General features: G+C 30.3%; 5 protein-coding genes across 5 annotated transcripts; 3 read left to right on the plus strand and 2 right to left on the minus strand.

The window, feature by feature from the left end:
• Positions 1–1,765: 1,765 nt before the first annotated feature.
• On the plus strand, positions 1,766–5,419 carry LOC144565794 (CBS domain-containing protein CBSCBSPB1-like). The gene is made up of 14 exons (XM_078315634.1): positions 1,766–1,904; positions 1,992–2,160; positions 2,232–2,364; positions 2,531–2,701; positions 2,827–2,905; positions 3,007–3,120; positions 3,341–3,407; positions 3,511–3,616; positions 3,994–4,052; positions 4,145–4,251; positions 4,368–4,513; positions 4,597–4,682; positions 4,795–4,884; positions 5,001–5,419. Exons 1-14 carry the CDS (start codon positions 1,774–1,776, stop codon positions 5,190–5,192), a joined length of 1,650 nt encoding a protein of 549 aa, XP_078171760.1. The 5' UTR covers positions 1,766–1,773; the 3' UTR covers positions 5,193–5,419.
• A 2,080-nt stretch (positions 5,420–7,499) lies between these two features.
• LOC144556093 (PHD finger-like domain-containing protein 5A) lies at positions 7,500–10,010 on the plus strand. Its single transcript, XM_078304588.1, has 3 exons — positions 7,500–7,724; positions 8,606–8,789; positions 9,650–10,010. The coding sequence occupies exons 2-3, from the start codon at positions 8,620–8,622 to the stop codon at positions 9,810–9,812; spliced, it is 333 nt and encodes a 110-aa protein (XP_078160714.1). The 5' UTR covers positions 7,500–7,724; positions 8,606–8,619; the 3' UTR covers positions 9,813–10,010.
• A 1,448-nt stretch (positions 10,011–11,458) lies between these two features.
• Positions 11,459–12,884, plus strand: LOC144556103 (uncharacterized). Its single transcript, XM_078304597.1, has one exon. The coding sequence runs from the start codon at positions 11,751–11,753 to the stop codon at positions 12,048–12,050; it is 300 nt and encodes a 99-aa protein (XP_078160723.1). The 5' UTR covers positions 11,459–11,750; the 3' UTR covers positions 12,051–12,884.
• LOC144556114 (DUF3339-domain containing protein) lies at positions 12,365–12,807 on the minus strand. Its single transcript, XM_078304608.1, has one exon. The coding sequence runs from the start codon at positions 12,805–12,807 to the stop codon at positions 12,601–12,603; it is 207 nt and encodes a 68-aa protein (XP_078160734.1). The 3' UTR covers positions 12,365–12,600.
• Positions 12,885–13,751: 867 nt separating the features above from the next.
• Positions 13,752–18,057, minus strand: LOC144565804 (agamous-like MADS-box protein AGL9 homolog). Its single transcript, XM_078315645.1, has 8 exons — positions 17,747–18,057; positions 15,326–15,407; positions 14,858–14,919; positions 14,634–14,733; positions 14,484–14,525; positions 14,336–14,377; positions 14,070–14,197; positions 13,752–13,968 (listed from the first exon to the last, which is right to left on the minus strand). The coding sequence occupies exons 1-8, from the start codon at positions 17,992–17,994 to the stop codon at positions 13,881–13,883; spliced, it is 792 nt and encodes a 263-aa protein (XP_078171771.1). The 5' UTR covers positions 17,995–18,057; the 3' UTR covers positions 13,752–13,880.
• Between the last annotated feature and the right edge of the window lie 6,526 nt (positions 18,058–24,583).

Consider the following 24,583-nt stretch of genomic DNA (forward strand, 5'->3'; position numbering starts at 1 on the left):
AATGTGCTTCCAGATCAAATTTTATATTTTTTGATTTTTTTTTACTATTTATTAAGATGGGTACAAAATTCAATAGTCTGAATTTGACTAGTTTTTGTACCCATCTTAATAAATAGTAAAAAAATTCCAAAAAATATAAAATTTGGTCTCCAAGCACATTTTATTGTAGAGATCATCTAACGGTTTAGATCGACGATTTGGACTTTGAAAATGTAGAAAATAGTTGTGGTAACTTGTTGTATCTCAAAAATTGTTGTAATTTGATCCCTCCTCTCTCTCTCTCTCTCTATATATATATATATGTAAGAGATGGGCTATGGTGCATTGCAATGCATAGGCATCATTGTGCATTGGACCATAAATCACTAATTCAAAGTCCAAATGACCGATCCAAACCGTTCATCTTGTTCTCCATATTAATATGTACTTGGAGACCAAATTTTACATTTTTTGCAATTTTTTTACTATTTATTAAGTCACTTTGAAAATCGCCGATCCGGTGGTTCAGAAATTTTTACTGTTCACTCGGATTTTCAGATTTTCAAAATTGCTTAATAAATAGTAAAAAATTCCAAAAAATGTAAAATTTGGTCTCCAAGTTTATATTAATATGGAGAACAAGATGAACGGTTTGGAGCAGTCATTTGGACTTTGAATCGGTGATTTATGGCCTAATGCATAAGGATGCCTATGCATTGCAATGAACCAAGTCCATATCTCTCTCTCTGTCTATATATATATATATATATAGAGTTAGGCTGGGGTGCTATGGATAGCATAGTGGCCTCTATGCTACGGCTCAATATTCGAGTTTTCAAAATCCAAATGGTCGATCTGAACCGTTCATCTTATTCTCCATATTAATATTTGCTTGGAGACCAAATTTTATAATTTTCTGAATTTTTTTACTATTTATTAAGCCACTTTGAAAATCGCTAATCCAACGGTTTTACTGTTTTGTGCAGCCACCGTTGGATCAACAATTTTGTAAAATACTTAATAAATAGTAGAAAAATTCAGAAAAATGTAAAATTTGGTCTCCAAGCAGATATTAATATGGAGAATAAGATGAACGGTTCGGATCGACCGTTTGGATTTTGAAAACTCAAATATTGAGCCGTAGCATAGAGGCCACTATGCTATCCATAGCACCCCAGCCTAACTCTATATATATATATATGCTGTGGCTAATTTGCTGCCGGCCTTTTTTTTTATTTTGTGATGTCCAAATAACAAATCCAAACCGTTAGATGTTTAATCTATACTATAATCTACTTGGAGACCAAATTTTACATTTTTTGAAATTTTTTTACTATTTATTAAGCTGATTTGAAAACCACTGATTTCAATGCTGCAGAAATTTACTGAAAACAGCGGTTTGAAACCAGCTTAATAAATAGTAAAAAAATTCCAAAAAATGTAAAATTTGGTCTCCAAGTAGATTATAATATAGATTAAACATCTAACGGTTTGGATTTGTTGTTTGGACATCACAAAATAAAAAAGGGGCGGCAGCACCACCGGCAGAAATGCTGCCGACAGCAAATTAGCCGGACCCATATATATATATATAATTTTTTTTTTAAATTCAGATTGTTATAGTTTTGGAAAAAGGCAAGGCAATCCTGCTTTGCTGTAATTACTGGGCAAATTCTCAACCAGAAAAAAAAAATTTCAATCAATAACCGACCAAAAACAAATCCGAAAAGGAAAATAAAACCTGCGTTTTTGAATTTTTATTGAACTTTTTTCTATTCCTCTCTCTCTCTAAAAATGGATCGCCAGAGCTCCTCCTCCTCTAGCTCTTCAAGGAGGATGGGAGCACCGGCGGGAAGCTCTTCACCTTCTTCCAAACCTGAACCTACCCTTCGTAAGCCTCCGCCGGTTCCCATGTCTCGCTCTCTGTACGTACATTAATATTGGCAAAGAAAATGAATAAAGTTTGATTGCCATTAATTAGCTTGGTTCATCATGATTAATTGGTTCCACAGGACTTTCGGGAGCGAGAGAACGGTAAAGAGGTTGCGCTTAACAAAAGCTCTGACATTGCCAGAGAGCACAACAATGCTTGAGGTGTGCAAAAGGATGGCGCAACGACAAGTTGATGCCGCACTCCTAACCGACTCTAATGCTCTGCTTTGCGGTATCTTAACAGACAAGGTCGGTACGGTTCTATATATTAATCAATTGTGTTCAATGATTATTATGAAGTAAAATAATTGACAATGCAGGACATAGCAACAAGAGCAATTGCACGGGAATTAAAGCTTGATGAAACTCCGGTCTCCAAAGTCATGACAAGGAACCCGGTATTTGTTCTCTCTGACACGCTAGCCGTCGAATCACTTCAAAAGATGGTTCAAGGTTCTTCCTCGATATAAAAAAGAACTTAATTGTTTTTGTATATTGCCTTATTCATTCTGTTATAGAGGTGTTAATTAGTACAAGTGATTGATGTCTTCAGTAATATATGTAATTATCGAAAATTGAAAAGTTATATATATATATATATATATTGTGTCTTAATCAGGGAAGTTTAGGCATCTGCCAGTGGTGGAGAATGGAGAGGTGATTGCACTATTAGACATTGCTAAATGTCTTTATGATGCAATTGCTAGAATGGAGAGAGCATCAGAGAAGGGTAAAGCCATTGCCGCCGCTGTTGAAGGTGTCGAGAAAAGCTGGGGAACTCCTAGCTCCGGTATTTTCTTAGACAACGTAAATTATTTTATATAATCTTTTGACAAGAAATAAGTACCTATATATATAAAATTTGTGAATATTTTGTAATTTTAAGTTAAATCCATCTGTCTTATATATACATAGGCTCAAACTCATTTGTTGAATCTCTTCGTGATCAGATGTTTAAGCCTTCTTTATCAATTGTTGTATCTAATCATTCAAAGTAAGTAACCTTAAACTCAAGTTCTATATGAAAATTAATATTAATTATTTTGAGCTAACTTAATAATAAACGGTATATATACCTTTTTTTATTTTTTTTAGGGCAATTACTGTGTCATTAGGTGACTCAGTGTTAACTGCAACAAAAAAGATGTTTCAATGTCAAAAGAGTTCAGCTATTGTCACTAATGAAAATAAACCTCAGGGCATTCTAACGTAATTTTCTCTCCTCTATTAATTTAATTTAGCTCCATAATAAGGCACATTCATGTAAAATGGTATCTCCAAGAAATAAAATAAAAAATAAAATAAGATACTATACTTTTGGAGGATTAAAAGTCTGAGAAATACACAAATATATATTGGTGCCATTGTTATCTGAATGGGCTATTTAGTTGTTTAAGTTTTTATTCTATTTTGCATTTATTAATTGCAGATCTAGAGATATATTGATGAGGGTTATTTCCAAAAACCTTTCTCCAGACTCAACCCTTGTAGAGAAGGTAATTTTGCACCATAGGACCTTCATGTTTAGTATATTTATATAAATTATTGATAGTGTGAATAATTGAAAATAAAAATTGAAATGCTTACATGCATGTGTAGGTAATGACCCCTAATCCTGAATGTGGTACCTTAGACATGCCCATATTGGATGCTCTCAGAATAATGCAAGATGGCAAATTTTTACACCTTCCAGTTGTCGACAGAGGTAATATATATATAATCCCTCATTCTCCAGTTCAGTTTTCAACCAAAAACATGAAATTTAGTATTTAAAAAGGATTTTACCAATGTATCTATTCAAAATAGTAATGGCCATACAAAAACAATTACACAAAACAAATAAGTAAATGGTCTCAATGGAAAAAATTAAACATGCCGCTAAATCACTTTTCTAACTTCCACTATGCTGTTAAAATGAACCGCTAATCAATGTCCGGTATAATGCTAAATCACTATGAAAAAAAATGCTAAAATTTCAAATTTTTGTTAGTACCATAGTGCTTAATTACCATATACCATCGGTTTGCAAGTACTTAATTATTTGAGTTTTTGAGCTTTTTACTTAACTTTGATTTGAAATAGAGGGAAGTATTGTTTCTGTGGTCGATGTAATTGACATTACCCATGCTGCTGTATCAACTGTAAGTTAATTTTTTATTATTGTTACTCTTGAAGTAATTAATTTGGTACAGTTAAAATCATCAATGCTTGACTAGTACTGTTTTTGTTGAAGGTTGAAAATAGTGGTGGGATGAGCAATGAGGCAACAATTTCTTTAATACAGAAATTTTGGGACTCTGCCATGTCTATTAGCCCCATGGATGATGATGATGACTCTAGGTAATAATTTTTTTTGCATTTACTTTCCCTTTTTCTCTCTTATTTTAACTTCAAAACAAATTCTCTATTTGGTTTTTGGTTTATGAAATACATGTGAATTTGTGAAAATAATATAGTGAGACATCATTGAGGATTGCATCAGATGGTGGAGATAACAGAATAAACAGGGGTAGTTCCCCTTTATCCATTTTGGATTTGCCTAATAATACTTTCGCCTTCAAGCTCCAAGACAAGAGAGGCCGAATGCATCGTTTTTCTTGTGGTACCATCACAAAATTAATCAGTTTTTATTTATATTGGATACTTAATTATATTTAATTACTTGACTCGATCATATATATGCAGATGTACAAACGTTAACACCATTAGTTACTTGTATCCTTCAGAGAGTTGGTAATGAAATTGATAGGGGTCACCTGCCTCATATTTTGGTACCACATCATTCTCTAAATCATTTCTTATATATTTAATTATCAATGGTTATATCTTAATTTTCATTCTCTAAATCATTTTTCATGTGTGTTGAAAACATATTACTTGCAGTATGAAGATGAGGATCATGATAGAGTACTTATCACATCAGATGATGACCTAACTGCAGCTGTAGATCATGCAAAACTTGCTGGTTGGAAGGTACATACATGTATATTTTGAGGTTGATGCATGGTGAAGTTACAGTACCTATTTCATTTGATACCATGTTATCATCCATGTTATACTTTATTTCATGTTTTGTTATAACTTAATAGGGATTGCGGTTGTACTTAGACTACTCAGGCATAAAAGGACATAAAAAGAAGGGAAGAACATTTGTATCAAGAGATGAGGTTGCAAATTATGAATATGTATGGGCAGCTGCTTACAGTGGCGTTGCAGCAGGTGCAGCCTTCATAGCTGGTATTGGTATCATGGCTTATATCAGGAGACCAAAGTCAACATGATTATATATTTTTACATATATAATCTATCTATCTTCTTAATTTCTAAGGAAATTAATGGAAAGTGAAATGGGTATATATATATGTGTTTCCAATTTTCATGTATCATCACAGGCATGTGAAGTTCCTTCATATGTATGTGGCCCAATTGTATGCTTGTTATTTTGGAAAATATATATAAATGTATATTTCTATCATTAGAAAATGAAATTCCATATTAGAGATTAACTTTTCCTTTGCTCTTTTTTTTTCTTCTTAACTATAGACTTAATTAGACTTCACTAAAAAAAATATATATTAAATATATAACTTAAATATTTGAAAAAGAGATAATTTCTGTAAAATATATTTTACATCAGAAAATGTTAGACATAAATAAATATGTCTAGGTTCAGTTACCAAGACGAGAGATTCATGTAAAACATTATTCGATCAATTGTAAATCTAATAAAAAATTTGTGCTGTCAACTGTGAATCATATACAAACTCATATAAGGTTCCCTTAAAATATATATAGAGTTGTACAAATTTGTTCGGTCAATTTTGAATCATGTACAAATTTTCTTAGTCAAACATTAACACTAATACACTATATATATTTAATTTTATGCAAGGTCAACTTGAGAGCATGTGCAAAAATGTGGTAATTGTGTAATATATAGGATATACATTTAACACAGCAAATTATAGTGATTCAAGCTTTAAATAATGTCAACTTTATACAAATTTGCTATCTCAAGAATGAAACCTATATTAGTTTGAACTTTGAAAACCATTTATCCTATTTGCTAATTTTAGCAAATTCAATTTTATGGTAATATATATTAGTTCTTGATCAGTGAGGATCAGTTCATTTTTTCAATTTTTAACACTATGTATAATACAAGCATTGGGGACAACGATCCAGAAAATTGAATAAATTTAGATGTGTTTGTAAAATTTATAGTTACATTTCTTGTTAATCTGCAGTCTTGTACAGCTTGCTGTACACCAATCAATTTCAATTAAACGCGATTATTTTTAGATAGAAAGATAGAGATAGCCTTTCCAATTCCAATTAACTTTTATATAATATCTCTATTCAAGTTTTAAACTTATAATCTGTGCAGAAGGTGTTATCTTTTATATTATTAGATCAAACACCGGTTTTTATCATTAAACGTGAATTAAAAACAAAATTCTCACGTTAGATCAGACTTTGAAACTATAAAATAAAAGTTAAACACAAATTGAAAATCAATATATAAAAATTTTATGCTGAAAATGAATCAAAATTTTTAAATATATTCTTGTAAAAAAGAAATAAACCAAAAGATTACAAATATGTGAAAATTTCAAATTTACACGGGCTGCAACGTGAAATGGCAACCTTATTCTTTGAGGGTCGCCATTTCATCTTGCGGCCCTATTTGAAAACAAAAATTCGATCAAAACCATTAAAATTTAATATATTTGTGTAATAATTTTTAAAAATAGAAAAAATAATTAATAATTGAGTTAGGCTTGGGTGCTATGGATAGCATAAGGGTCTTCCGTGCTACAGCCTCAAAAACCTATCGTATAAACTTCAAACTTCAATTTAAGTAGTTCAATAATTTAGTTATATAATAAGCTTGTATGTTACTAATTTTTACTATTTTTTATAATTTATGAAAGATGGCCTATAAATAAAAGAAAATTGCTAATATTTTAGGCTATTTTTTTGCTATCTTTCATAAATTATAAAAAATAATAAAAAAATTTCAAAAATAATAAAAATTAGTATTTTATAAGTTTATTATATAACCAATTTATTGAGCTACTTAAATCGAAATTTGAAATTTATACGATAAGTTTTTGAGGCCGTAACACGGATGACCTTATGCTATCTATAGCACCCAAACCTTACTCTTAATAATTTGAATATGTTAGAAAGAATATTAAACAAAATAGATAAAACATATTATAATTTAGATGTACTAGGACTCCGAAATATTTTTCAGGCATGCTTTTTTATGGCTGTAAAAAATTAATTTATTTCTTAGTGTGTTAATTAAAAAACAAATTAAAATGCTTTGGATCTGAATTATTGATCTCAGTTCAAAAGTCACTTCTAGATAAATACAAAAATTATCGTGATCTTTCTAGTACATTCAAATTGTAAGATACTTCATCTATTTTTTAAAAAAGTATTTGATTTGACTTGTAATAATAACAAGGTTTTTTGTTTTTTAAAATAAATAAATAGATAGATTACCTTAGAATTTTGAATGTAATAGAAGCACAATTAGATGATGGACGGCCCAGATGCAGCGCCCCTTTCCTTTTCTTTTTCTTTTTTTCTTTTGAGTCCCTTTCTCTTTCATTTTTTTCCCGATCTTTCCGGAGAAGTCCCGAGAGCAGAGAGCAGAGCAGATTAGAGTCGGTTTGTGTAAAAGTCACTCCAAGAGGCGATTTAATTCTCTCTCTCTCTCTGTATCTCATCTCTGCTAAGCGCTTCGATCGCAACTAGAAGCTTTGCTTGATTCTTCAGTAATTCTCATCAGCTGTTGAGAGGTTAGTCTTCTTACTTAGATTTAGACGGCTTTTGTCTTAGGGTTTTTCTCTTCCTTCTAATTTATGGGGTTCTTGCCTTCTTGGTTCATGATTCCAAAAATACCCACTTTCTTTGCAGCGGTACCTATAATTATAACATTATTGATGATTTTCAACATCCTGCTTTTGAAAAGCTCTTCCCTTACCACCGATTATTGTTTGGAAAAGGCAAAAGCAAAAAAGAAAAAGAAATTATATGTAAATTAATTTTCCATTAAATAGGGTGGATGTACACTATAAACGCCTCCTAATATTTGTTAAATTGTGTTTGCAGAAACTGTTTTTCCTCTTATGTATATCCCCATTATATGTACTAATGTACACCATGAGGAACTGTATTTCTATTAGGAAACATGAAGAATTTTATTGAAGTAGCAACTTAAGATCCTTCAATTGAACAAATAAACTAGGAGGGTCTCATGTTTTTCATGCCTCATCATACCTCATATTTTATATCTTTGTTTTTAAAGTCCGAACTGTTGATCTGAACCACTTAATATGATATTCATACTAAAATATATGGGGATGAAATTTTATAATTTTTGGAATTTTTTACTATTTTTTAAGATAGGTACAAAATCATTGTTTCTGTACTGTTCAAAAACAGTGATTTTCTATTCATCTTAAAAAATAGTAAAAAAATTCAAAAATTATAAATTTTCATCCCCAAGCATATTTTAGTATAGATATCATGTTGAACGGTTTGGATCAACAGTTCAGACTTTAGAAACGAAGATATAAAATATGAGGTATGATGAGGTATGAATGGCATGAGATATTGGAACCCTCCTCTTTTATAACAATGTATAATACTAACAAAATAAATATTTGGAAAATTAGAGAGTAAAGGGAGAAGATGGCAAAGCACCACCCTGATCTGATCATGTGCAGGAAGCAGCCGGGAATAGCAATTGGGAGGCTATGTGAGAAGTGTGATGGCAAATGCGTCATTTGTGACTCCTATGTGCGTCCCTGTACCCTTGTTCGCGTCTGTGATGAATGCAATTATGGATCCTTCCAGGGCAGGTAATTTCCCGCTTAATTTGCCTCGTTATATCTCTCCCTTTTCTTTTCTCGTTCTTTTTAGTAAATTACACAAATAGTCTGTAAAGTATTACCCATTACTGTTATAGTAATTGAAGTTTAAATGCTAGTTCCTTTTTTTCTTACCAAATTGTTCTTGCATTAGCATTTTAGAAAAGCAATATTTTCATCGATCTCAGCATCATGGATGTAGTAACTCAAAAGTAACAACACATGATGCAGTTACCATTTTTATATCCATGTAGTCATATGTTCAAGCAAGAATTGGTGTGTGTCATTGTAAATTAATAATATTGTTACATTCATTTTACCATATAAATATCTCAAAGATATGGATACCAGTGTGGATTTTAGTCTTGTTGTTTTCACCACTGATTGTGGTAACACCAATTTGATACAAATTGAAAACTTAAGGACTAAAATGGAAATTGAGAAAGTTTGCAGGCCCAAGTGGGACTAAAATGATACTTTAAGGACCATATTTTTTATTTGTTCGTTTTATTTTGTTATTTCCATTTTTTAAACTCTGGTTATTATCTATGTCTTGTATTGCATTACTACTCCTTTCACAAATTCATGTTGCTGTTGATTGTATTGCTTTCTCAAGAAGATCTATACCTGTGCGTGTCAGATTTTTTAAAATCAGACTGCTTAACTGGTTTCCTATCCAGTAATAGGCACTTAGATCTCAGCTTGGGGTTCTCCTATGAAAGTTCTTACATTTGAAGAGTAGCGAACTTGCTGAACTGGTAAAATGATGAACTGTATCAGACAGGAACCTGGCAAAGACCCAAGATTATTTTTCATGGTGGTGATTAATCCTTATTTTGATTTGTCGGCAGGTGTGTGATATGCGGTGGAGTGGGGATATCAGATGCTTACTATTGTAAGGAGTGCACACAGCAGGAGAAGGACCGTGACGGGTGCCCAAAAATTGTGAATCTGGGTAGTGCGAAGACAGATCTCTTTTATGAACGCAAGAAATATGGCTTCAAAAAGAGATGATCGTCCTCATTGTTTGGCTACTTTTGATTAGGTTAGCTGCATTGTCTTTACTACATATTATCAGAATCCTGTTGCTTTGTTATTTGATACTCCTGATTTGATCTAGAAATTGTTTGTCATTACTATATATTTAGATCAGGTTGTGATTGATGCTGATATGAGTGTGTGTTATAGATGACTAATCAATTTCAGATTTTGAAATAATCATCTTTATATTTATATTTCAATGTAATATCTTTGAAACTGACAACATTGAAAACTCAGGTTGTGTTAATTACTGCGTGCAAAGCCGCCTATTAAGAAAGCAGTTACATTATTATTCTTTTAGTTCTGAAGCTGCTTTCTTATTGGGTGGATTTTAATGTCAGGATTTAATAGGGTTCTAAATAGCTAGCTATAGCTACGCAATAGTTGTGCTAAAGTTTTTTCAGACTCCAAAAACTATAACACTATTAACCGTTTTTCTTTTATAATGATTCTAAATAGCTAGTTATGATTGTGCTATAGTTGTGCTATAGCTTTATCGGACCTTAAAAGCTATAGCGCTATAATTGCTATTTAGAACATGATTTATTGATAATTTAAATGCACACCATCGCTGTAGATAAATTTTAAATCCAACAATTCAAATGGATATTTGGTGGTGGTTGCCATTTGTTAGATTATCTTGATGTTGCAATAATTAATATTTAGCGTGAGGATGGGAAACCAAACAATACTAAATTTTTAATTAAATTTGAATGTAATTAATACGATTGAAAAGCAATAACTTTTTTATTTTTTTTGTTAGTTGTATTTTGATAATATCCGTTGTTAGTTTATGCAATCGATTTTTATTACAGTTGTTGATGCCAAGAAAATCTTATTGTCAAGCCATACCTATATCATCATATTGTTTTGTCTCGATGTAATAATATTTATGCTACAAAGTTTTATAGGCCAATATAAATTAATTAGGTTACAGTAGCATAGCACCGACCTATTGGTACTATAGCATCAGTGTCATGTCATTTACCGAGCCCCCAAGCCAACACTATGAAATAAAGTTTTAAATTAGAAAAGTTTGTAACACTAGTTAAGGAGGGCAAATTAAAGGGAAATTTTTTATCTATATAAATTATTAAATTTATACATACGGAAATAAAAAGAGTACTTGAATTTTAATAAATTTAGAAAGATCTGGCTCAATGAGTCTGATCCAAATATATGGATTGGTCTTTCAGATCCATAGATATATTTTATTTTAAAAAAAATAGACGTTGATTGGAAAATTTGAAATTTAGATACCACATAAAATCAGATAAGAAATGGATCGGTCTCATCGTTGAAGATCCAAGTTTTTTTTTTCTAAAAAAAAAAATTAGAAGAATCGGCCTCTACCAAATTTAAAAAAAAAATGGATCTGACTCAATTGACTCATTAAGTCAGATCCACTTAGTATCAGATGAAATGTGGAATACAAATTTTTTCTTTTTCACCGTTTAAAAAAATATATATATTTATGGATCAGGACCATTGAGACCGATCTATATATTTTGATCGAACTCATTGAGTCAGATTTTTCTAGATTTATTGAAAATGAGGTACTCTTTCTGTTTTTGTACGTGTAACTTTAATAATTTCTATATATAAAAAATTTCCAAATTAAAGCGACGCAAGTAGACAAGTGCCTTCTCTTGTGGGGTTTTGAATCTTTTTTACGGCTGACTGGTTCTTGGATAGAACCGGTCTCAGTTCTATTGTAGGATACTACAATTGAACGGTTAAGCTATACAAGGTTACGCATGCATAAATTTAATGTGCACGGAGTCCAGCAAAATATAATCTTTTTCCCACAAACCCTTCTAAATGTTTTCTGGGTTGCTTTTTTAGTTTTTAAAGAATCCTCTTCCACCTCCTCATTTCTTCTTCCTACTGTTATTCTCTTCTCTTCTACATATGTCAGTTATATATGCACAGATCAGAGAACAAAGACACAAAAAAATTCTGAACACAAATAAGTACCAGCACAAATTAGAGAGAGAAAAGATGTCAGATTGGGGCCCAGTGTTCATAAGTGTGTTGCTATTTATCCTTCTTTCTCCGGGGCTTCTGTTTCAGTTGCCGGGCAGGGGAAGAGTCTGCGAATTCGGCAGTTTGCAGACAAGCGGAGTTGCAATTCTTGTCCATGCCATCATATACTTTGCACTAATTGCAATATTTCTACTTGCTATAGGTGTGCATGTGTATCTTGGTTAAAAAAAGTTGTTGATTTGTGTAGGTAATTTGTAATGTTCTTGAATTTTCATCATAAGTTTCAAAATTTCTTTCTGATTTAGCTATTATATTGTTGGGTGTATTTCATTATTTTATAATGGGATTGTAATAATTACATATAATCATTATTTTTTTATGTTAATTGACACTTGCTTTCTTTTCTTTGAATTCTTATGCTGTTTATATAGCTTAATTATTTTGGTTAAGTTATTTGATACATGCCGAGTTATAACGAGTCATTAATTAATAGAAAATGAAATGAAAATAGATTCACAGATCATTCACAAAATAAGAAATTTGATAAATAAAAAAAATTCTGACTACAAAATGACAGATCCTGTTTCTTAACTCAAATTTACAAAATCATCATTGCAAAATTGAGCTCTGTGGTGATTAGAAGATCCAATTTTCAGCTTGATACCTATTTAAAATTTCAGAGTTTAACTTGAAATGTAATCATTCTAATTAGAAGACCCAATTCTGAAAGTAGAAAAACTGATCCAAAATCAAAGAAAATATATAAAACAAGTTGTTATATGTAGAGATGAGGTTGTAATATAACTAGAAATAACATAAGAAGAAGTCCAAATAAGACAGCATGAACAAAAATGGATGCCCAACTTGTTTTCATACTGACGAAATCCACTGGTCGGTACCGGCCGGGCATTTGGAGAATTGCACCAGGGGTTAGAAGCGCAAACAAAGCTGTAGCTATTATTGGGGGAGCCCAATCCTTCATGGCTTGAATACTGGTATCAAAAGAAACAAAAAAAATATGATGGAACTTGAACAAGATGTAAGCTTCAAGTATTTCTCAGAGTTTCTAAGGATTGTGGTCTAATATATATATAGGGGTAAAGATTGACAGAATGATGCTTCAAAAATAAAGGTAGAATTGGATGCCATGATGCTTTTTACATAGTGGAATGGGAATAAAGAAAATCTTACTGGATGGAACAATGATTCCCCAAAGCACTAAGAGTTATATTGTTTTGTATTCATAAAATACAATTATATTTTGTGGAACATCATCATATAAGCGCATGGTAGTTTTTTTTAACACCTTATGAAGCTATTTAGTTTGATCATACACCACATTTTATGGGAGAAATTTTAGTAATTAATTAATATCATCCCATCAAAGAATAATTACGAAGTCTTAATTTGCATTACTTTAATTTAAGACTATATTTTTTAATTTTTTGTACGAAGATATTCACTAATAAATACGAAACATCAGAAAATTACTTTTATATTCTTATCATTTAATTTTTTAAAAAAAGTCTCAGCAACATAGAACCATTATCTGATTAAATAAAGTTGGAATCTACTTGTATAAAGTATATCCTAGCAATAATTACGATATTATCCCCAAGCCCAAATTTTTTATGGGAGTTTTGGGCTTTGATGGGCCCTGGAGCAGTCTAAAATCCAGTTAGCTCTTTCTTATTCTAAAATGAGTACAACAAATATGTATTAGTTAAATCGTTTTGGTGCAACAATGTCCATGCCTATCCTTCCATGACCAGAAAAAAGAAACCCAGAAAACACCATTAATTGTTGATATTATTCATAAACGATCATAGCAATATAGCTGATCCTCCAGCTTCTGTTTGACTACAGAAAATATGCATAACAAGTGATCAAACAAGCCATTACACATAACGTAGTTTAAGACGATAATAGCACACAATCTCACAATCTAATGCAAGTTCAAGTCAAACCTTCACACACAACACAAAATGTAACAATATATACTAGCGGTACTAGTACTGGTACGTATTTAGAAGTCATGACACAAATGCCGATACTTCAGGCTAGCCATCCCGGTGGCATTAGAGGGACTGTGCTGGGTCCAGCACTACTTGTTGCAATTGCCATTTGTTGTTCATTCTGGTACCTACATCAATTCAAAACAATCCTTTCAATTCATCTAATTTCGCAATAAAAGATGTAAGAAATTAAGAGCAATATATATGAAGTTTTAACAATGATATATACCCGATTTGAAGAGTGGGTTCGCACTCGATGTGTTGAAAAAACACTTGATCAGCTTTGATATAACCAATTCCTGCGTTGTTGTGGCCTTCCCACATCTGTGCCTCATCACCTTGGTTGTAATCAGATAGCTGAGATTCATTTATGTCTACTAATTAGTGTTTTCCTTTGACTGACAAATATATATATATATAAAGTTGAGCGCGAGCACGTGCTACATGTGCTGGTTCAAAGAAGATTAATTTGGCATTGCAGGAAGCATCACATACCCTTTTCTTAATATTTCTGTTGGCTTCGAAAAGACGGATCTCCTATATATATTGACCAAAATAGACACAAGTTACCAAAACAAAAGCATTGGAAAACTCCTATTTATCAGAACTAAGTTTTGTTTTTTTTTTCATAGAGATTATTTACCTGTTTTTTCAAATCTTCCAATGTGTCCAGCATGCTCTGTGTCTGTCAATATACAAAATAATATAAGTTTGCATGCGGCTGATTAAAAGAAAATAAGATACATTTATAAATGAAAAAAAGAAAGGAAAAAGGAAAGATAAAATAAATGACCCTGGTGTCTCGGATGTGTTTAAGAGAAGAATCCAACTGAGCCTCCAGTTTCTCCAGACTGGCAGTGTCAAGCAGTTGCAAATCCTCCCCCATTAGATTTCTACGCTCAAATAGGTTTTATTATAATAAGGACATGCTTAAATATATAGGTAATTAGTCCTACATGAGTTGGAAGAAAATTAATAAAACAGTAAGAGGAAAACAACAAGGAGGAGTCGACGTACCTCTGAAAACGTTGCAAGGATTCAACTTTGACTTTCAGTTCGAAGAATTCCTGTTGATTTCTCTGCAAATGTTAAAATGCTACAATTAGCAAAGAGTTACAATTCATTGACAGTATTTTTATAACTTGATAATCTTGACAGTTGGCAAAAGCAAGCTGTCTTAAGTTATTTTAACATCTTAGTCATGGTTTTCACTTTTCACTGTGAGGTATCATGTCTATGGCAAAGTGATGACATTGTTGTAGGTGCATGTTAATTTGGCAGTTAATTCAAACTTTTCAGCTGATGTGAATTTGAGAATTTAACTACCCTTAATGTACAAAAATTATACTCAAATTGCATGTAACTTGTAAGGTAGGTCATTTACTTCTCCCATAATGCATTGGAAACCTATCAAGCTTTTCAATTGTGAAATTATCCCATCCTTATAGCACATAATATAACATCTTAATTAGATGTGTTTCCTACCAGGGTTTCTCTGGAGACGACTTTTGCTGGCTCTGGTGCACTATAACTGCATTTTTGGTACCTCTCCAGTGTCTTTGTCATACTACAATTTTAAGAAATAAAGATCATTAATTCAGAACAAGAAACTATTTACAACATATAAAGAAGTCCGGTTAGTATAACATCGGTGTCATATGACACTAACTTCAAAATTAATTGAATAGACTTCAAATGACTAATCCAAACTGTTCAAACCAATTTACTTTATGAGTGATGCGTTTATATACAATTTTTTTTTATATTTTCGAGTTATTTTAGTATCAAATCAAGCGGTAAAAATGTTGAAAAATGAATGTATTAAAATTAACTTAAAAACTCACACATTTATCGGGCTCCATATAAAGACTATATTATGATATGAAATAAAATGAGAGCAACTTTTTTATGCTTATGTAGCAACAAAATTAAATGTCAAAAAGGTATTATATATTATGTAGCAACAAATAAAGCTCCAAATAGCCGAACTCAGAATTAAACTTTACAAGTCCACGCCAAAAAAGAAATGAAGAGATGAAATGAAAGAATTGATATGACTTGAAGGTTCCTTAACATATCATGTGATATCTAGGATTTGACCCCTTGGCCTTTTGTATTGCTGATTTTCAGTAAGTTTGACATGTGAAATTTTGAAACATTTTGTGACAACCTAGCTAATATTTCAGTTAGTGAGAATACTTTAAACCCTAGCTACAAACGAAAAAGTTTATGACAGACATGTCATGATTTGAAGGTTCCTTAACACACCTTTAGAATTCAATGTAGTCCTGTCAAGGATTTCACCTACTTATTTTTTATTTCTTTCTCACTGAATATACCTGATGTAACATAAAGCACTAGATAATTATATATTAGTTTTTGAGGAGAATATTTTGTACAGAATGTGAGAATACAAACCCTAATAGCTCGAAGTAAATGTAGTTTTGAGGTATAGATCTTTTGTACAGATTTACTTTACTTTTGCAAAACCCTAGCTAATAACCCTAGATTTATTTTACTTTTGTATAGATTTATCTTCATTGAGATATTTTACTTTTGCAAAACTTGGCCATGATTCATCTTTTCCAAAAGGAAAAAAGAAGAAAATAAAATAAAATGCTTTGGGTTGACCATCATAAAATAATGCCCTTGCAACAGCCCTATATGTTAGACAGTTATATTGATCTAGTAATTAAATTAAGGAAGTGTAAAGTAAGAATTTTAGAGACAGTCTTACAAACAACTTGTAGCTTTTAGATATTTTTTTTTCTTGTTTTGGTTGATTAAGAACAAAACTAATTTGGTTTATCTGGACTAGCTAGGTTAATAAAAAGGAAAAAGGAAATATTATTAAACTAGTTTGCAACAATCTTCAACCACAGTTCTGAACTTGTTTATCAGAAGAAGGAAATTAAAGATGTGCAAGCAGTAAAATTTTAGATGTGCAAATTAAATATGTGCAAGCAGTAAAATTTCTTTCAAATTGCATGTACTTGAGTTTCACTAAAAGAGGAAACATATCTATATATCCAATACATGAATTCATAGTAGAGGTAAGTTTTTGCAAGCACACTACCTTGTTAAAATGGGGTATATAAAACAAAAGAAAAAATGGCAAAATTGTTTCATCTAGACCCACATACATAAACGATGGAAGGTAGATCATTTAATTAAGTTTCTACTTTATCTATACTCAAATCAAATCCTAATCTTTGCGGAAACATGAAATGATTTTAATATTATGTATAGATATGTAAATACAATCGCTTCTTCATGAATAGTCCAAGATAAACACTTGGATAACTCCACTTAAACTAGCTAGGTCTAGGTGAACTTTGCTATGCAATTGGTGAAAAAGGAGGTTTATTTTTCAAAATTAGAAACAGAAATAACTCTTAGCTTCCTTTCCAAGTTAGATCCAACATGATGCACTTGAAAATAAGCTAATCTAAAACATGATACCCAAATTTCTCTTACATAAACCTACAGTTGTAGAAATCTAACCCAGAAAAGACTAGGTCAATTTTCAGATCTGAAACTGCAAACTTAGCATAAAGATAGAGAAATTCAATTTAAATCAGGAATAATCACTTTCATACGAGTAAATTACAGTCAAACAAATAGATATGCATAAATTATATATAGTCAACCAAATAGATAGGCAGGCGAGAAGAGAAGAGAAACATCAAACAAATTACCATAAACTAAAACATTTTTTCTAATTTTATGTAAATAGTTCAACATAGGTGCTAAAAGAACCTGATCGTGCTCCGATCTGGAGCAAGAGAAGATTACACGAGAACAAGAAATATGTCACACAAAAAATTTCGACTATATATGTATATATTTACATGAAAAGAAAATTATAAACTAACGCAGAAATTAAGAGAGAAAAAAAGGTGATACTTATTAGTACTAGAGAACTCGTAGAGACGTCCTCGCTGAGAGAAGACAATGAGCCCCACCTCGGCATCACACAAAACCGAGAGCTCATAGGCTTTCTTCAACAAACCGTTGCGGCGTTTTGCAAAGGTGACCTGACGGTTGATCTTGTTCTCTATCCTCTTCAACTCAACCCTTCCCCTCCCCATTTTGATCTTGTTGTTGTCTGTGGATCTATCTACCTCTAGAGAAAGAGAAGGGATGGAGGTCATGAGGTAAATTAAAGTGGAGGTAGTGGGGGAGAAGTATTGATGGAAAAAAGAGTGGGGTTAGAGCAGTAGAGATGAGCCAAGAGTTACTTTAGCTATTTGTAGCAAGTGTGACAGTGAGAGGTTTAAAGGAGAATTGGATGACCTAATTAACCAGGAATTCATATCTTCTCCATTAACTCAAAAAAGAATCTTTTCAGTTCATACATCTGGATCGTTCAATCCGTTTTAATATTCGTGCAAGTTAGATCTGCACTAATATTAAAGGACCTTATGTTATAAGCAAAAGGTCAGATGGACTCCGTTTAAAATCAGATGGTTGAAATGTATTAACTCAAAAGATGCTCTTTAATTTGAATCAATGCAGACAATGCGGACTCATTAACTAGTAAAAACTATTATTCAATGAACATTTATTAAGTTTAAGAGATAAATTTCAATGAAAATGCGCGCGCATGTGTATATATATAGAGAGAGAGAGAGAGTAGGGCTACCATGCTTTGCAAATTAAAGTGGATGTTTTAATTTGCGCTCATATCTTTAGTTCCAAAATTTAAAATGTCGATCCGAACCATTCAAGTTGATATCTATATTAAATTGTGCTTGGAGACCAAATTTTAAATTTTTTGGAAATTTTTTACTATTTTTTTAGAATTTTTCAGTGTTTTTTTAGAAAATTCTAGACCATCAAAAACAATGATTTTGAAAAATTCTAAAAAATATAAAATTTGGTCTCCAAGCACAATTTAATATGGATATCAACTTGAACGGTTCGGATCGACATTTTGAACTTTGAATGTAGAGATATGAGCGCAAATTAAAACACTCACTTTAATTTGCAAAGCATGGTAGCCTTACTCTATATATATATATATATAGAGAGAGAGAGAGAGAGAGAGAGAGAGAGATGGGCTACGATGAGTTGCGAAGTAAAACATGTTTATACTTCACGCAATATCTTCATTTTCAAAGTTCAAAACATCGATCCGAACCGCACTAGTGGAAAATATGGAATCAGGATCGGTTATATACACATATCAGTAACGGAATCCAACCGATCCTGATGAAGGCGATACTGATACTATCAGGATCGGTTTTATATTTTTTAAAGAACCGTTCCAAATAGAAACTAATAGGATCGGTTTTTTCATAAAACCGATCTTAATAGTAGTTATCTAGATCCGTTTTAGAATACCAACCGCTCCAGATAGGAACTATTAAGATCAGTTTTAATATAAAAACCGTTCTTGATAATATTTTCGAATATTTTTTTTTATTAAAAATTTCATATCTAGATCAGTTTTTGAATAAAAACCGATCCAGATAGGAACTATTAAGATCAGTTTTTATATAAAAACCGTTCTTGATAATATTTTCGAATATTTTTTTTTATTAAAAATTTCATATCTAGATCAGTTTTTGAATAAAAACCGATCCAGATAGGAACTATTAAGATCAGTTTTTATATAAAAACCGTTCTTGATAATATTTTCGAATATTTTTTTTTATTAAAAATTTCATATCTATATCAGTTTTTGAATAAAAACCGATCCAGAAAGGAACTATTAAGATCAGTTTTTATATAAAAACCGTTCTTGATAATATTTTCGAATATTTTCTTTTATTAAAAATTTCATATCTAGATCAGTTTTTGAATAAAAACCGATCCAGATAGGAACTATTAAGATCAGTTTTTATATAAAAACCGTTCTTGATAATATTTTCGAATATTTTTTTTTATTAAAAATTTCATATCTAGATCAGTTTTTAAATAAAAACCGATCCAGATACGAACTATCAAGATCAGTTTTTATATAAAACCGATCCTGATACTTTTTTTTTTGTTGGAATGAGGATCTGAAATCTGGATCGGTTTTTAAAAAAATAACCGATCATAATAGTAGTAATCTGGATCGGTTGTTTAAAATAACCGATCCTGATGTTTTATTGAAGCTAAAAAAAATATTTTTATTTATTTGACCAGCTTCCATATATATTTTGCTGGCCAGCATCCTAAATATTTTTTTTTTTGCACAGTAAGAAACAATAATCAAATATCATATACACATCATAAATTAAATATCATACACATCTTAAATTATTACAAAAAATTCATGTTCATACAAAGTTTTGTGAAGCATTACATATTATAACAAGAAATTTAAATCCAAAAAAAATTAATTAACAAACATACAAGTGACTAATTGAGCTATTTCTTCAATTAACACACATTTATGCAATTAATGTAAAGCACAACAATAAAAAAATCAATAATTACCTCTTTTGCAATCACATCACTTGAGATTAAAAAAGATCCTAAAAATAAAAACAAATGTAACAATTAGATGGAAAAACATTTTACAATAAAAAATACAAAAAAATGTGTTTTTAAAGCATAATAATGAGAAAATTATATAAAGTTAATACCGTAATATTTGATCGGCCGAGCCGGAGGTGCGAGAGGCTCGGCTTTGAGAGGAAGAGACGGAGAGAAAGAGAGAGAGAGACACAGAGGAGAGGGAGAGACGGAGACAGAGAGAGAGACACAAAGAGTACAGAGGGAGAGACGGAGACAGTGAGAGAGACGCTAAGTTGAAAATGAGAGGCGCGGAATGAAAATAAGAAGAACCCTAAGCAGGTTATATAGGGAGTTATCATTAGGATCGGTTGTTTATAAAAAACCGATCCTAATAGTATCAGGATCGGTTTTTTATAAAAAACCGATCCTAATACTAATTTTTTTTGGCGGGACTAACTTTGAAAAAAATAGTATCAGGATCGGTTTTTTATATAAAAACCGATCTTGATAAATTTTTTTTTCAAAATGGGTCCTGCAAAAAAAAAAAAAAAAAATCAGGATCGGTTTTTTATAAAAAACCGATCCAGATACTATCAGGAACGGTTTTATTGCTAAAAACCGTTCTTGATAATTTTTTTTTTTTTTTTTTTTTTTTTTTTTTTTTTGCTGCAGAACTAACTTTGAAAAAAAATAGTATCAAGATCGGTTTTTTTATAAAAAACCGATCCTGATACTATATATAAGAAAGATCACTGCGGTAAACCCCACTCATATTGATGGTCTATCAACCATCAAACGGCTACCATTTATTTTCTTTTCTGTTGATAATGCATGTACACAGATAAATATTAAGAAAAATGTGAAAAATATCAAATTTATTTATTTGTGTTTGTATGGCCAAATCAACTCTACTATGATCAATTTTGTACAATTTTATTATTATTAATGGCATCAAATTGTTAAATGGAATGCAGACCGTTCATTTCTGCATGATCATCCAACGGTGGGTCTGTAATTAAATGACATGTAATAATTTTTAAAATGATCAAGATATAACATGGAACATTAATAACGTAAAAGTGCCGAAGGCCCGACAACTGTAAGTTTTGATCCAACGTAAATTATTTACGGCCGTGCGATGTTGCTATATTGTTTTGCTTTGATGAACTAGTACACGAATCCCGAATTGTATCAAATTTTATAATGGTGAAATTAATATGACATTCTTTCATTTTAACGGTTCCGATCGACCAAATGCTAATATTCGTATTCGTTCCTTCACAACCCCACACAACAAGGGTTCAAGTCCTATGTATATTATTATATGGCACAAGTCATTGATGCATCATGCATGATTGTATAAAAAAATTCAATAGTCAAAATGACTTCAAAATGAAATATCAATGTCAAATAACTAATTATATTATCACATAAATTTTAATAATGTAAATTACATTAATTTTCATCAAAAAATATTTATAATTGAACCATATGCCATATACAACAACCATATATATATTCTATTAATCACCACACTAATTACATATACAACAACCATATAATTGAACCATATGCCATATACAAAAAAATAGTATTAGAATTGGTTATTTGAAATAACTGATTCTAATATTATTTTATTTTCAAAGTTGTTCTTAAAAAAAAAAAAAAAAAAAAAAAAAAAAATTATCAAGAACGGTTTTTAGCAATAAAACCGTTCCTGATAGTATCTGGATCGGTTTTATTGCTAAAAACCGATCCTCATGCTATTTTCTGATATATATTTCATTTGTTAGATGTATTTAAGTTATCTGAGAAATATATATATAACCAGAGATTATTTAAAAAAAATAAACAACTTGTTTGTGTTTGTATAATTGTTTGTTTAATTATTTATTTGTTATTTATAAATTAATACCATAAAATTAATTGCTTAATTGATGTCATGAACAAATGGAAACGAATTCATATTACCTGAGATAACAAAATATATATGGTTAGACCAAGACCATATTGATTCGAATTTGATCAGACGGTTCATATATAGGATGTACATAGGGAATGAAATATCTTTAATTTGACCTCTTTAAAGAAATTAATTCAATTATAAACCTCTTTTAAAAAAAAAAAAACATACTTGAAAGCTGGCCAGGTTTTACAATGCTACCTTTAAAAAAAAATTAAAAAAAAAAAAAAAAAAAAAAAAAAAATTTATCAAGAACGGTTTTTAGCAATAAAACCGTTCCTGATAGTATTTGGATCGGTTTTATTGCTAAAAACCGATCCAGATGCTATTTTCTGATATATATTTCATTTGTTATATGTATTTAAGTTATCTGAGATATATATATATAACCAGAGATTATTTAAAAAAAAATAAACAACTTGTTTGTGTTTGTATAATTGTTTGTTTAATTATTTATTTGTTATTTATAAATTAATACCATAAAATTAATTGCTTAATTGATGTCATGAACAAATGGAAACGAATTCATATTACCTGAGATAACAAAATATATATGGTTAGACCAAGACCATATTGATTCGAATTTGATCAGACGGTTCATATATAGGATGTACATAGGGAATGAAATATCTTTAATTTGACCTCTTTAAAGAAATTAATTCAATTATAAACCTCTTTTAAAAAAAAAAACATACTTGAAAGCTGGCCAGGTTTTACAATGCTACCTTTAAAAAAAAAAAAAAAAAAAAAAAAAAAAAAAAAAAAAAAAAAATTATCAAGAACGGTTTTTAGCAATAAAACCGTTCCTGATAGTATTTGGATCGGTTTTATTGCTAAAAACCGATCCAGATGCTATTTTCTGATATATATTTCATTTGTTATATGTATTTAAGTTATCTGAGATATATATATATAACCAGAGATTATTTAAAAAAAAATAAACAACTTGTTTGTGTTTGTATAATTGTTTGTTTAATTATTTATTTGTTATTTATAAATCAATACCATAAAATTAATTGCTTAATTGATGTCATGAACAAATGGAAACGAATTCATATTACCTGAGATAACAAAATATATATGGTTAGACCAAGACCATATTGATTCGAATTTGATCAGACGGTTCATATATAGGATGTACATAGGGAATGAAATATCTTTAATTTGACATCTTTAAAGAAATTAATTCAATTATAAACCTCTTTTAAAAAAAAAAACATACTTGAAAGCTGGCTAGGTTTTACAATGCTACCTTTAAAATAAAAATAAAAATAAAAAAAAATAAAAAAAAAATTATCAAGAACGGTTTTTAGCAATAAAACCGTTCCTGATAGTATTTGGATCGGTTTTATTGCTAAAAACCGATCCAGATGCTATTTTCTGATATATATTTCATTTGTTATATGTATTTAAGTTATCTGAGATATATATATATAACCAGAGATTATTTAAAAAAAAATAAACAACTTGTTTGTGTTTGTATAATTGTTTGTTTAATTATTTATTTGTTATTTATAAATTAATACCATAAAATTAATTGCTTAATTGATGTCATGAACAAATGGAAACGAATTCATATTACCTGAGATAACAAAATATATATGGTTAGACCAAGACCATATTGATTCGAATTTGATCAGACGGTTCATATATAGGATGTACATAGGAAATGAAATATCTTTAATTTGACCTCTTTAAAGAAATTAATTCAATTATAAACCTCTTTTAAAAAAAAAACATACTTGAAAGCTGGCCAGGTTTTACAATGCTACCTTTAAAAAAAAAAAAAAAAAAAAAAAAAAAATTATCAAGAACGGTTTTTAGCAATAAAACCGTTCCTGATAGTATCTGGATCGGTTTTATTGCTAAAAACCGATCCAGATGCTATTTTCTGATATATATTTCATTTGTTATATGTATTTAAGTTATCTGAGAAATATATATATAACCAGAGATTATTTAAAAAAAATAAACAACTTGTTTGTGTTTGTATAATTGTTTGTTTAATTATTTATTTGTTATTTATAAATTAATACCATAAAATTAATTGCTTAATTGATGTCATGAACAAATGGAAACGAATTCATATTACCTGAGATAACAAAATATATATGGTTAGACCAAGACCATATTGATTCGAATTTGATCAGACGGTTCATATATAGGATGTACATAGGGAATGAAATATCTTTAATTTGACCTCTTTAAAGAAATTAATTTAATTATAAACCTCTTTAAAAAAAAAAAAACGTACTTGAAAGCTGGCCAGGTTTTACCATGCTACCTTAAAAAAAAAAAAAAAAAAAAAAAAAAAAAAATTATCAAGAACG

Source organism: Carex rostrata, chromosome 1 (genome assembly GCF_964058835.1).
Source record: "Carex rostrata chromosome 1, lpCarRost1.2, whole genome shotgun sequence".
NCBI classification, from domain to species: domain Eukaryota; kingdom Viridiplantae; phylum Streptophyta; class Magnoliopsida; order Poales; family Cyperaceae; genus Carex; species Carex rostrata.

Bases quoted from the DNA above. Each gene is read 5' to 3' on its own strand.
- LOC144565794 (XM_078315634.1), top strand. From the start codon at position 1,774: ATGGATCGCCAGAGCTCCTCCTCCTCTAGCTCTTCAAGGAGGATGGGA. The intron at 2,702-2,826 runs GTATTTTCTTAG...ATATATACATAG, and splicing joins CTGGGGAACTCCTAGCTCCG to GCTCAAACTCATTTGTTGAA. The intron at 4,885-5,000 runs GTACATACATGT...ATAACTTAATAG, and splicing joins CAAAACTTGCTGGTTGGAAG to GGATTGCGGTTGTACTTAGA.
- LOC144556093 (XM_078304588.1), top strand. From the start codon at position 8,620: ATGGCAAAGCACCACCCTGATCTGATCATGTGCAGGAAGCAGCCGGGA. The intron at 8,790-9,649 runs GTAATTTCCCGC...ATTTGTCGGCAG, and splicing joins TATGGATCCTTCCAGGGCAG to GTGTGTGATATGCGGTGGAG.
- LOC144556103 (XM_078304597.1), top strand. From the start codon at position 11,751: ATGTCAGTTATATATGCACAGATCAGAGAACAAAGACACAAAAAAATT.
- LOC144556114 (XM_078304608.1), bottom strand. From the start codon at position 12,807: ATGAAGGATTGGGCTCCCCCAATAATAGCTACAGCTTTGTTTGCGCTT.
- LOC144565804 (XM_078315645.1), bottom strand. From the start codon at position 17,994: ATGACCTCCATCCCTTCTCTTTCTCTAGAGGTAGATAGATCCACAGAC. The intron at 14,734-14,857 runs GTACGTCGACTC...ATTTGAGCGTAG, and splicing joins TCCTTGCAACGTTTTCAGAG to AAATCTAATGGGGGAGGATT. The intron at 13,969-14,069 runs GTATATATCATT...GAATTGATGTAG, and splicing joins GAACCCACTCTTCAAATCGG to GTACCAGAATGAACAACAAA.